This window comes from Perissodus microlepis, chromosome 10 (genome assembly GCF_051167445.1).
Source record: "Perissodus microlepis isolate ML-2025 ecotype Zambia chromosome 10, ASM5116744v1, whole genome shotgun sequence".
In the NCBI taxonomy this organism is placed as follows: Eukaryota; Metazoa; Chordata; class Actinopteri; order Cichliformes; family Cichlidae; genus Perissodus; species Perissodus microlepis.
This window is the reverse complement of record NC_140470.1, coordinates 12333484-12346882: the sequence shown is the minus strand read 5'-3', so window position 1 is coordinate 12346882 and position 13399 is coordinate 12333484. Positions and strand designations below refer to the sequence as shown.

The 13399-nt window shown below is 40.1% G+C and overlaps 2 protein-coding genes across 4 annotated transcripts in view; one reads left to right on the top strand and one right to left on the bottom strand.

Moving 5' to 3' along the window:
• The window catches only part of snx19a (sorting nexin 19a), a 27373-nt gene extending 16042 nt beyond the window's left edge, over positions 1 to 11331 (bottom strand). For 2 of the 3 annotated variants that reach the window (XM_084942078.1, XM_084942080.1), the window contains exons 1-2: positions 2747 to 2824; positions 750 to 886 (exon numbers count right to left, since the gene is read on the bottom strand). The gene's annotated coding sequence lies outside the window, so the exon portion shown is untranslated. Of the gene's footprint in view, positions 1 to 749; positions 887 to 2746; positions 2825 to 11214 lie in introns of those variants that run through there. The other variant, XM_084942079.1, reaches the window with a different exon arrangement.
• LOC146378921 (carotenoid-cleaving dioxygenase, mitochondrial-like) lies at positions 2768 to 13399 on the top strand. Its single transcript, XM_084942081.1, has 12 exons — positions 2768 to 2878; positions 4331 to 4514; positions 4601 to 4812; positions 5174 to 5289; positions 5387 to 5489; positions 6008 to 6136; positions 6236 to 6396; positions 8685 to 8852; positions 9102 to 9239; positions 11247 to 11429; positions 12058 to 12168; positions 12996 to 13399. The coding sequence occupies exons 1-12, from the start codon at positions 2851 to 2853 to the stop codon at positions 13110 to 13112; spliced, it is 1650 nt and encodes a 549-aa protein (XP_084798207.1). The 5' UTR covers positions 2768 to 2850; the 3' UTR covers positions 13113 to 13399.

The window sequence follows — 13399 nt, the reverse complement described above, 5'->3', positions numbered from 1 at the left end:
GAATATGCAGGGAATTAGAGCAATAATTTAGCATTTTTTTAAGTTGATGTTTTTCTTTGTGTTTTTATAGAAAATTAATAAAACACCACACCTGATATGACATAGGCAGAAGTTGTGTTGTGTTTACTGTAAATGGCCCACAGAATTTGGAGGATGTGTGATTTAATTCAACTGACCATTATACATGTTAAAATTTAGATGGCTTGCAGTGCTGTACTGGATTCAAAACACTGACCCAACAAAATTACAGTTCCAGTAAAATCACTTCTACTGAGAGACTGTTTTATATTTACTGCCTTCATGAGAATAATAAAAAATGATCAGATAACGTCCGAAGTCATTTGGAAGTAAAAGGTCCATATGACAGCTATAAACCTATTATGTTGTTTGTATGGAGTATAATGTTCTACTCCATTAACTGCCCCGTGACAAAGTAATTACGCTTGAATGCACCATCTGTTACAGTATCATGTCAGAGGACTTTCTTCCATGTCAACAGTAAATTGATATCAACTTTAATGGACAGCGAGTATTGCCTGTTGTTGAACTTTTTTCTGCTTTCTATATTTTGCATAACAGTCAAACCTCGAGAGAAATCCAGAGCGTGTTTACAAAAGTACTGTGGGCTAGCAGCAACTGAGGTCAGAGCAGAGGTCAGTGAAGCTCACCTATTATATGCAGCTAGCCCGTAGCCTACTGACAGTGGATTTCTATTAGTTTAGGCTATGAAGCAGAAAAACATACATTACCTGAAAGGTTAAAGGACTCTCTTTGGACAAATGCAGGTCGTGTTGAATGTCTTCCTGCTCCGGTCTTAATCCTCCAACAAAGATTATCTGGATAGACGCACAGAGCCCATATGGACAGCTCTCTGGCTGCTGGTTGTCTACTTGAGACAGTTAAAGAGCAATACAGTCATCTATGTGCAGCTGAAAACAAATGCTAGCGATAAGTATGCAGATTTTAGAGAATAAAACTATGTGACCATAAATAAATGAACAGACACAAAACAAGCATACAAATGATGCACATTTAAGCGCTAGTAGCTAAATCAGCATAAGTTAAATTCCTTTACTCCATTTTTACAGTTCTGCACACTTAAATATTTTAAATTTATTATCTCTACATTTCTTCTTGATTTAATTGCGTACTTCTGTGTTTTCACCAGTGTTTTCTGCAGAGTAATGAGAGTGATCTGTTTTACAAGTTGACCAAAAACTATATATATATAATGTTATGGATACACATAAATGTAGGAATAAAGTGATCGGCAACCCATAACTGTAAAGTAAAGTTTTGAAGTCCTGATTCATATATTCTATATTGTTCTTACTGGTGTATATTAAAGCAATATATTAGTCATGGGAGACATTGGGGGGGGGTCATGCAATAAGCACTTTCTTTGTCTGAGCTCCTTAAAACATTATTTTTTCTATTTGAGATTATGTTACATCACAATGACACAAAAGATTTGATTTTACTACAGTAGATTTATATATTACCAATGCTGTCATCAGAATTTTTATGTAATAAACATCAAGGCTTTAGTCCTTAGCCCTTGACCTTCAGGGGGAGTTGCGCTCTCTGAGTGGTCTTGTTTTATGTTTATTATCCTCAATAGCCAACGATATTCTATTACACCTACACTATGTTTTGAATGAGTAGAGGCAAACCTTAACTTGGAGAACAGTTAAGATAAATTGCATTAGCATAGATGCTACTGCCATAGTTTGTCAGTTGCTTGCTGCTAAAAACATTTGGAGGTAAATAAGTTGTCTAAAGTGCTCCTAAAAAGTACTAAGACGTTTATCTCTCTTCTACTCATATCTTGGTTGTGCAATATTTAGTGATTTCCCTTCCTGTTTCCTTTAACTCTTTCCCATGTGTCGTCCTTTAGTGTCTCCCTGTAAAGTCAGTCATGTCTGTTTGTTTACTTTTCTTTATGTCAGCTTTGTCTTTGTCTCTGCCTCTTGTTTTATTTTAGTAGCTCCTGTCTTTTGTGCACTATGTTCAGTTTTGCTTCCCCCCTCTCTTACTCTTGATTTGTCCCCACTGTGTCCTCAGCTGTCTCCACTTTCCTAATCACCTTCCTGTGTATTTGATTCTCAGACTTTCCTTGCCTTTGTTCTGCTTCTTGTGGGCTGTCTGTGGTTTTGTCCTTATGGCCTTAGAAACACATTTATACAAAAACAGAGTATCTGCAGTATAGCTGTTTTACTTTATCCTTTGTCTTTTCTGATAAATTGGTTCTACTGGATGGCTGTGCTGGCATTTCTCCTGCGGGGTTGCTATCAGTGTGTGAAGAGTGGGAGAAGAGGGTTGCATTGACAATCCAACACAATGGGCAGCACATTGAACACATTTTATAAGTGGTCAGAAACTTGTAAATAACTCATGAAAGAATAAAGTTACGTTGAAACCAAGCACACCATTGTTTTTCTTGTGACATTACCAATAAGTTTGATGTGTCACATGGCCCCTAAGCAAAGATGTTAGACATACAACATAGAAACCTGGAAAATCACCTGTTAGCACACCACGTGGTTTAAAGCAGGTGTAGCTTATGATTGTATAGGCCTGTATGTAGCTGCTGTTGTAAATGTTTATTCTTTTTTTTCTGCCTGCTGTATTTCATAACCTCTGTTTTGTTAGCACCGTGTGTAACTGCAAGCCCAGGCGGGCACAAGTGACTCTCTCCCTCTCTTTCACTCTCTCTCTCTCTTATAGCTTACATAACGCAGTTTACCGGTATCGCTGCAGGCGGCTGTCGCAGCTCCACGCACACTAGTGGGTTTCTGTGGTCTAGCAGGACACGGATATAGAAATCAGGAACTGCATCCATCAGCTGTCATGTCATCTGTGACGGTCGAGCGTGCAGGTAAGCTTCCTCCTTGTTGTGAATACTGTACAGTAATACAGTTCAGATTGCACAGAACGATGCGCTGCTGGTTTCATAACTTACAGGAAGTTGCACGTTTTACAAGCCACGAGCATTTGAAGAGCACTTGATAAAATCGCATTTATCATATTTGCATCTCTATAAATCAGCTGGACTGTTGAGAGCGCGGTGATGGGCGGTTGTGACTGTATGTACAGTAATATCAGTACAGAGTGTTCTTTCAGCCTCACGTTGGTATGTGTGGATTTAATTTCACAGGCCGGTGGATATGAAAAACTCGGCAGGCATTGCACTACCAGAAAACAGAGTAGAACTGAGGCTGTAATCGGAGACTTGGATATCTGCTGTTTAGCTGTTTACAGCACAACCGCCACGTTTATGGGGCTTTTGTAACAGCCCGTCTGCTGTAGGCCAAATATAATTAGCCATAACTTATAGCAGAAAATTTCCCTCCACATCAAACTAATCGTTTCAACACCGATTTATTCAAGGTTTTTCTTTAATTTGTCACCCCCCTGTAGTACAGCACTGGGTGTATTTGGATAAACAAGCTTAAAGCGACATGTTTGTCATTGTCTCAAACTCCAGAAATTAAACTTTTGTACATTGTAATTTCTCTGAGTGGATCTCCAGAATATACTGTTGTTTAAACAATCATGTGCTTTTGCTTTTGTAAAAATGAAGCCCTTCCCTGTCAGTAGTGGCAGGGGTGGATGGTAACAGTACAGCTGACTGTTGTGAATAATTTAAATCATGCGTCTTTAACACTGGAGTCAGAGAAGCAGTTGGTGACTTTTTCACTGAGGATCTGAAGCGGTGGTTAAACGGGGTTCTCTCTAAAAGATCTCAGCAGGGCACTGAGCTGTTTATTGTAGCTTCTTTGAAACAAAGGACCGCCCTAAACTAGAACAGCAGATTTCAATGTCACTGTTATTTTATACTTTATATTTTATGTTCTAGTAGCTGTGACACTTAAATGAACGACCTTTTAAAGACAAGTAAATGCACACTTGAAAAAGTAATGGCAGGTTTTAAATGTTTCTTAATCAAGGTGAAAGTTGGGGAGGCGTTTATTTTATTTTAATTTTTTTTATATCCCCGAGATGCTGACAGAAGGACAAACAGTGTTACGTAAAACTTACCAAGCCAAATGTCATTAAACTCTGCTCAGAAGCAAAGCTTGGGCAACTAAAGAGCTCTAATGTGGCACAGACCCTGAGTGCTTGTTTTCATTCCTTATTTTTTAATTTATTGAGCTGCATGCAGAACTGACAGTTTCACCAGAAAAGTAAAGTTTATACTTGGGTTGCCAGAAATGTTGTTTACAGCAGTTACTAAGTAAAAGGGAAATATTGTCCAACTGTAAGAAGTGTAAAGCAAAAGTTGCACTAAAGAAAGGTAATTTCTGTCCATTCTTTCATTTGGGTTCAGATCAGGCAAAAAATGCCCACAACGGCAAGGTACTGAAGGGGCTGGAGACAATTGCTGCCCTGGTCCGCTCTGTTGAAGAGACCCCTGAGCCAGTAGCTACCAAATTAGAGGGAACCATTCCCTCCTGGATCAATGGCAAACTCCTCCGCAATGGCCCTGGGAAGTTTGAGTTTGGAGAAACACAGTGAGTTATAAAGACCTGCTGCAAAGCACAAAATGAACATTTCTATAACAATGGAGTCGAGCTTTAACATCTGTGTTTCATGACAGCTACAACCATTGGTTTGATGGGATGGCCATGCTGCACCAGTTCAATATTGAGAGAGGTGAGGTGACGTACATGAGTCGGTTCCTGCAGAGCGATACCTTCAAAAAGAACAGCGAGCGGGACCGGATCATAATGTCTGAGTTTGGCACGCTTGCCATGCCCGACCCCTGTAAAAACTTCTTCCAGCGATTCCTTTCTCGCTTTGAGAAGTTTGGTGAGTAAATAAGACAGTGGGATGAAGTATATGTGCATAATGGATCAAAAAGCAGGTTTTCTGCTGCAGTTAAGAAAAAAAGCAGAAGAGCCACGACAGCTAGAGATAAAATCAAGTTTATACTAACTTTGCTTTGCTAAATCCTCCTGGGATGGAGCTTCTTAAGTGTTCTGTATATACCCAAGTTGCATAACAAGGCTTTACAGTGGGGAACCAGGGGGAGCACAAAATGTTTTACATTCACACTGGACCCTCCAGTATAACTACAAACTGTAAATCGTATAGCAGACCAATTTCTTTAAAAGGAGAAAAGCTTTCAGTCCTAAAAAAACATGTCATCCTTTGTTTGTCTTTGCTACAGAACCCACAGACAATGCAAGTGTGAGCTTTGTGAAATACAAAGGGGACTACTATGTCAGCACAGAGACAAACTTCATGCACAGAGTGAACCCAGAGACCCTAGAAACTTTAGAGAAGGTAATGTCATTTGTTATGTGCAGTAAACACATTTATTTGTCATTGTGTAGTCTGGTATAAACACAGTATACATCCTTATCATTCTGTTGTTTTGCAGGTGGACTGGAGTAAGTTCATTGCAGTAAATGGAGCCACTGCTCACCCCCACTATGATCCAGATGGTACCACCTACAACATGGGCAACTCCTATGGAAGAAGAGGTTTGTTCCTTGAGTCAAGTATCCACACTAAAGTCTGCACAGTTACATGGCTTTTTTTAAATTTATTTATTTATTTTTATTTTTTATCTTGATTTAGAAAAAAAGAAATGAACTGTACTTTGTTGGAAGAAAGGAGGTGCAGCAGTTAGCAGTGTCAAATCACAGCAAGTGTCTGGATTCAAATCCACTGGCCGACTCAGGTCTTTCTGTGGAAAGTGCGTCATCTCTGCCTCTCCAGGCATTCCAGCTTCCTCCCAGAGTCCACAGAAATGCACATTAGATTAACTGGGTTGGGTTAATTAGGTTGATTCTAAATTGGCCATAGATATCACTAGTTGTCTGTCTCTGTTATCCTTGCAACAGACTGGCAAACGGTACAGGGCGTACCCTGCCTATCACACATGACAGCTGGGATAGGCTCCAGCTCCCACTTCCTCAGCAACTCTGAATTAGATAAGCTGAAGAGGATGGATGGAAAATGGATGGAACAATGTTTTGTAAAACACTTCTCCTTCCAGGAGTCCTCTACAATATCATCAGAGTACCTCCTGAGAAGACGGAAAGCGAAGACACTCTGCAAGGAGCCAAAATCCTCTGTTCTATTGTGCCTGCAAACAAGTCCCATCCCTCCTACTACCACAGCTTTGGTAAGCCAGCACACCAGGGTACCACTCATTACGCTTGTTTTTTTTCCATTTGCTGCCCTCATCTGCAAAGCTTGGTAATCTTTTTCTTCCTGCTTCCAGGCATGTCTGAGAACTACGTGGTGTTCATCGAGCAGCCAGTCAAGATGGACCTGCTGAAGATAGTCACATGTAAATTAAGAGGGAAGGCTCTGAGTGATGGAATCTACTGGGATCCCAAACAGGAGACAGTCTTCCACCTCGTGAACAAGCACACAGGCGAGGTGAGATGCGACCAGTAGCGGTTTTAGATACGGGCGACACGGGCGGTTGCCTGGGGCGGCATCGTGGTGGGGGGTGGCATCACGGGCATTGGCAAAAAAAAAAAAAAAAAAAATGCTCGTACTCATGCTGCCCCGACGTCAGCCAGCGCATATTGGGAATGGCATAGGCACCGATCGGTTTTCTATCGCCCATTTGCTGGGAGTAAGGGCGCCCTCCGTTTGCGAGGTGCGCCTGCTGCTTGCGGCGCAGAGAGGAGAGGGCGGGGCGGCGGGGGATTCTCTGACCGGCTGGAGCAGCATCTAATAACCAACTCGCAAAATAAAACAAAATAAAAACAAACCAACAAACATGAAAACACCAGACATTATGATACAGACTTATAATTTGCACCGATGTTTTTTCGAATTTCTATGCACAAAAAGTGAGCGCGAGAGCCCTCGGTGCACCTGCTCGCTGCTGAAGTCAAAGTAAACTTCATTGTCATCTCCGCTACAGTCCAGTATATAGAGAGACGAGACAACGAGTCTCCAGTTACAGCTGTGCAAGTAAACAGCACATTTCATTTATAATGTTGTAAATCCAAGCCCATTATGTATTCATGATTTGAATCCTGGGTTGTGTGAAATCTCAGAAATGCACCCTAGACAAAGTGAATCTGTGAACTAAGGTGTAGGTGTGTTAGATCATGTTGTGGTGATCCTTGGGTTGGAAGATGGACAAGAAAAGTTCAAAGCCATCAGGTGCTCAGTTTAGAAAAAATAGAAAAGAAGAGGAGGAGAAACGAGCAAAAGATACAGGTAAGCAGATGTGTCATTGGATAATGGCAGGTCAGAATACTTTATGTGGGCGATCGTGGCTCAAGAGTTTGGAGTTCGCCTTGTAATCGGTTGCTGGTTCGAGCCCCGGCTTGGACAGTCTCGGTCGTTGTGTCCTTGGGCAAGACACTTCACCTGTTGCCTACTGGTGGTGGTCAGAGGGCCCGGTGGCGCCAGTGTCCGGCAGCCTCGCCTCTGTCAGTGCTCCCCAGGGCAGCTACAATGTAGCCACAGCCATCACCAGTGTGTGGATGCCTGGATGTGTAAAGCGCTTTGGGGTCCTTAAGGACTAGTAAAGCGCTATACAAATAGGGCTGGGTATCGTCTCTGATTTCTAGAATCGATTCGATTCCGATTCACAAGGTCCTGAATCGATTCGATTCATTCAATTCGATTTGAATCTGGGAAATTTTGCCTCAGACAGTCAGAAATGTTATAATTCAGATCTGTACATTTACATATTTTTGTATCTATAAAAAGGAAGCTGACACATGCAAGACTTTATCAAAGGTGTGAGCATCACAGCAGAGGCCTTTGTGTCAAAGTAGCTGAAGATAAAACAGAAAAACATGAAGGTGATTTTCCTGGCGAGAGAGAGAGAGAGAGAGAGAGAGAAATGTTTGGTGGTTTTGACGTTTCACCTGAGATTCTGGAATTTTGGGCAAAATACATTTATATAAAAAAATCGATATCACGTTATCCAAGCCAGAATCGATTTTAATCAATGAATCGATTATTAAAACCCACATCTATATACAAATACAGGTCATTTATTAATCCCTAAGGTATTATGTGCGTTACAGTTGCTCCAAGAAGAAATGGTAAAAATAGCAACAGTAACAGACTAAACTCCAAACATTACATTATTTTACAGAGGGAGTGTTCGCCCAGGGCGCCAAACAGGCTAGGACCGCCACTGGATGCGACTGTTAATATTTTTTTTTAACTGCACTTCAATATTATATTTATATACAATAACAACTGATGTTCCTGTTGATTGATTATGCAAGAACTAGCAAGCCTGCATGTAATGTAAATGTAAAAAGAGGCAAAGTGTGGGCAAAGACAGAATCCGTTTAAATTGGGTGTGGATTTGAAACATTGGTTGAATTCCACTCCAGGCCATTAGGGGGCTACCTAGGCTGAAAATGTTCATCTCTGCTTAGCGCCACAAATTTGCAATGACATTGCAGTAGGAAAACTCCCTAGAGTGGCCCCATTTAAAGGGCTACACAGAGAAAACTAGGTGATTCAGAATGTAATGTAACAGATGTAATAAGCATGTTGTGTGTATATATTAAGCTTTTATTACTCTATGTTGATTTTTTTTTTTAAGTTTTTAACATAATTTGTCTTCTGAATAAGTGATGGTGATGTTGAGGAGTACTGTCCTTAAAGGAGAGTGTCCTTGTAGTTTACAGCTAAATGAAGTACTTGACAGAAATTCTGTAACTGTATACGCTGTACCGCAGGTCAGCTCAGTGAAGTACCACACCAAAGCCTTCTCCAGCTTCCATCAAATCAACGCCTTTGAGGAGGATGGATTCTTGATGCTCGATATGTGTTGCTCCGACAACGGCCAAGCCATCAACAACTACCTCATCCAGAACTTGCGTAAATCAGGAGACGCGCTGGATGAGGTCAGTATAATTGCATGAACACATTGTTACAAAATAAATGTAGCAAGAAAAACAGATTTTTATTTTTTTTTTGCACTGTACTTAAGTTTTGGCATAATAAATATTTATAACCGGGGAAGACAATATTGGCTTTGCTAATTTACTAAATAATTTAGTGAGAAAGCTATTCAGTGTTAGCTTTATGGATTTCAGTCTGTTCAGATTTGAATTAACCAAATATCTAAAATGTACAAATATTGTCCCTCTCAGGTGTACAACACCTTGTGCAGGGTTTTCCCTCGGCGTTTTGTTCTGCCACTGCATGTGACCAATGAAACCCCAAAAGACCAGAACCTGAACACTCGACCCTGCAGCAATGCATCGTGTGTCAAAATCGGTGACGACAAGGTGAGTTGACTTCTTGCTCATGCCTTCATTTACAGTTCACCTGTAGCACACATGCTGGAGGCAGTAACTAGAAATGAGTTGTCTTGACAACTCATACAGTGTTGTACAAGTCAACAAGCAGGCAGTGAAAATATTAAGCTTCTTATTTTGAAATTAATCTAAGTGGCAGAAGTAAAGCGTTCCCTTGAGTAGAAATGTTAACGCTACACTACGGTATGAACAGATGCAGAAAATTAAGTTAACAAAATGAGTTCTAGGTTTTTGGGAGGGGGCGGGGGTTGAAACGTATAAAAAAGGCTTTTCATAAAATTAGAAAAGCCTGCTTAAAAGTAGAGATGGCACGATACCACTTTTTTATGTCCGATACCAATACCGATATCATAAATTTGGATATCTGCTGATACCGATATGAATCCGATATAGTGTATTTTTTAATCAATAAAACAGTTTTTTTTAATATCTTGCTGCTTTTTGTATAAGTTCATACTCAAGTTAAAAAAAACAAACACTAAAGCTATTCTGTTATACCTGTATGCAAAAAATACACTGCACCCAAAATATTTCATAGTTCAGCAAAACTGATCAATCTAATAAACTTAAACCTACTCCATCCTCCCTATTCTGGTATTTTAAAGAGTACTTAGCAGAAATATTAAGCAACCTAACTAATAGGGTTCTAAAACTCCCAGCAAAAAAAATAAAATAAAATAAAATAGGGAACCACCTCCCACCCTCCACCTCATGATGCTTAATTGACGTAATCAACTATAATTTGATGCAGTGTGAAAAAAAAATACACAGAAATCAGTTATTTTTCAAGAATAATCAAATAGATTCAACACCTTTCTTCAACAGAACTGCAGACTGCACAGATGGTGCCTTCCCAAAGGAAAAAGTACTATAGCTTACTAGGGTATATTAGACTTAATAGTTACTATATACAGTAATGGACTTCTATACATTTTACATCAGATTAAAACTTTGGGTGTAAGATTCGGATAATTATTTATTAAAAGCTAGACATTTTAAATGAGAATAAGAAAGAAAAGTATGTCTTTGTGCCCCCTTCTCCCTGTTCATGCCCTATCGGCCCCCCTGGCTAAACTTTGCTAGATCCGCCCCTGCACAGTTACCAGCCATCAGCTGCGTAGAAAAAGATCCTGGTGTAGAAAGTAATATTAAATAAATTCTAACAACAGCTTATCAAGCTTAAACGTGCTGCTGTTGTTCAGCCGCTGGTTTCCTCTTTCTGGCGCGAAGTGAGCAATAAAAGAAAAACAAGAGAGACGGACTCGCGACAGAAAAGCCGATCAGCTGATCATTAATCAGTTTCATGATTGAAGTAGCAGCAGAAGAGGGAGAGAGAGAGGCGGTCACTCCATATATCTGTTGTTAAGCTTAACGCGGGAATGCTTTACAAACATTCAGAGATGAACTTACACACTTGCTTTACTTCTCTCTGGGATAACTTCCTCGGAGATGAAATGCCGGATTGCTAGCGAGGCTACAAATACACACACCCACTCTATCACATGAGCCGAGTTACGCCATGTCGCAAGTTTTGCTAGGTGCTTTTTTGATATTTAATGGATCGGATTACATTTTTTTATTTTTCTCCGATATCCGATCCAGTAATTTACGTCAGTATCGGACCGATACCGATACGTAATATCGGATCGGTCCATCTCTACTTAAAAGTAACCGCTACATTTGTAAAACTACTGATTAGTGAATTTGGGATATTTAGGTAACATCAGCACAAAATCTATTCTGTTATCTTAAGAGATGTTTCTGTAGTGATTTTTTATCATTTTTGCAATTTGTGTAGTTTTTGACCTGTGTGGATGGAAGTTTAAATAATTTCTAGTATGTTAGAACAAATGTATGCAATCAGAGTTCACATAACTAGATTGCAGAAACATGAGTCCAGTTAAAGGTGAAGCTCATGGTCACAGAGCTCGCACGCTCGACTGACCTTAGGTGGTAGTTCATCCTCTTTTTCAATAGGTGTTCTGCCAGCACGAGGATCTCCACGGAGAAGACCTCCATGAGTACGGTGGCCTGGAGTTCCCGCAGATCAACTACGCCAGATGTAACACACATCCGTACCGTTATTTCTACGGCTGTGGCTTCAGACATCTGGTGGGAGACTCTCTGCTCAAGATGGACCTGAAGGACAAGACATTCAAGGTGTGTATGATACTGTGCAAAGGGCTCCACCTCATTTAAACACGAGAGACGATGAGAGAGCGTTAGTGAATTTGATCACATTCACTGCTATTATACTGTGTAAATTATTAGTTAACATAATTTAAATGGTATATTGGCTTATTGCAGCTTCTTTCTGGTTAATATCAACTGTCTTCCTACACTGCTGCAGACAATTGTCTATACATTCAACCACATCTGGGCGGTCACAGTAAAAGCTCATGATCTTTCTGAGTTAAAGTTTTATGTATTGTTACTTAGTAAAAAATATTTAAAACGATGCCTCAGATGAACTACACGTGAAATATTAAACCATTACTCTTGTTAAAAGTAAGGCCAAAAATGTAGAAGTAGCATTGGGAAAAATTAACTACATCCTGACTGCTTCCATAGCAACTGTGATTATCAGTGTGAGCAATTTGCTGCTCTGGGAGCATTCGTGTGTGTGTGTGTGTGTGTGTGTGTGTGTGTGTGTGTGTGTGTGTGTGTGTACCAGACTGGAACTGAGCCAGTAGTTGAAGAAGCAAAATTAAGATGGAGAACAAGAGCAACTTTAAAATGTGGAGTTAAACTGAAAAACACTGACACTTGTGAAAATGATCATCCACAGGTCTGGTACCAGAAGGGTTTCTACCCCTCAGAGCCTGTGTTTGTGCCGTCACCTGATGCTGTGGAGGAAGATGATGGTGTCATCCTCTCGGTGGTTCTCACCCCGTCACAGGTAAGCAAATACATCTACCTAATTTGCTGATCATTGTGGAGCTGCATGTGTTTTATACTTTACCTTTTTTCTTGTATTTGACTCTATAAAAAAAAATAAATAAATGTCCGTTCAAACCTTGTTGTGTCTCATGACGTTATCAGAGGTTTGTGGTTTCCTGAATTTGAGGTACCAGCATGTCTGCAAGTCCGCCTAAGCTTGATTCCTTTCCGCTTCAAATTCTTTAATCAGCTGGACACGATCTATCATAAATATTCATGTGGGTGACGAGCAGAGTCATAAATATGCATTGCTGAATTTACGCGAGTGAATTTTTGGAATTAAAAACAGAACTTTCTAAAGCCTTCAAGATTAATGGCAGAAAGTGCACTTGCTGGCTACATTAATGGTGCCAGTAAAAGATTTTCTGAGTAATGTAAGATTTTTTTTTTTTCTTTCCCAAAAATGGTGTTCTACTACATCCCAGTGTCCGTCTTCCTGACAGCACATTGGGCAGCCTGAATCAAAACTGAGCATTGTGCTATTGTGTCCATCTTCCCTATAGCAAATGTCAATTGTTCATTTGCCCGTCTGTTTATTTTAAAATCCTAATCAGTTTTAATTACCCCTGAAACACTGGATGAGGACCCTTTTAATATTCTTTTGTACACACAATGCGTTCTGGTCCTTGAATTTAATTAAAGCTGCTATTCTAAAGACATGCACACCTCTCAAGCATACCTCCACCTGGTGTATTGAACCTAAGTGAAGTCTTTCACTATGTGGTGGTGTGTAGAGAAGTGTGATTTGTTTTGTGTGTGTTAACGCCATCAAACGTTTCTCTCCAGGATAAAGGGACCTTCCTCCTGATTTTGGATGCCAAGACATTTGAAGAGCTAGGAAGAGCCTATGTGCCTGTTAACATGGCTTATGGCTTCCACGGTACCTTCAGTGCCTCTGCATAAACTTCTTGTTTTTTAGACTCCCCATGATTCATGGGCCATGAATACAATGCATCAATAAGCATTAGCCAGTTATATATCAGATGGTACTGAGTTGCTGCTGCTTTTTATGCTTAACATATATACTGTCTACAGATATTCACTACAGGTGGGGATCACCAGACATTATGTTATCACCATATTTCACTGACAATACAAGCAGTGTGCTGGGTATTACAATAACCGGATTTATCATATCCAGTAAGATTATGTTATCTCTCTTTAGCAGTTTGCTGCAAATAGACGTTGGA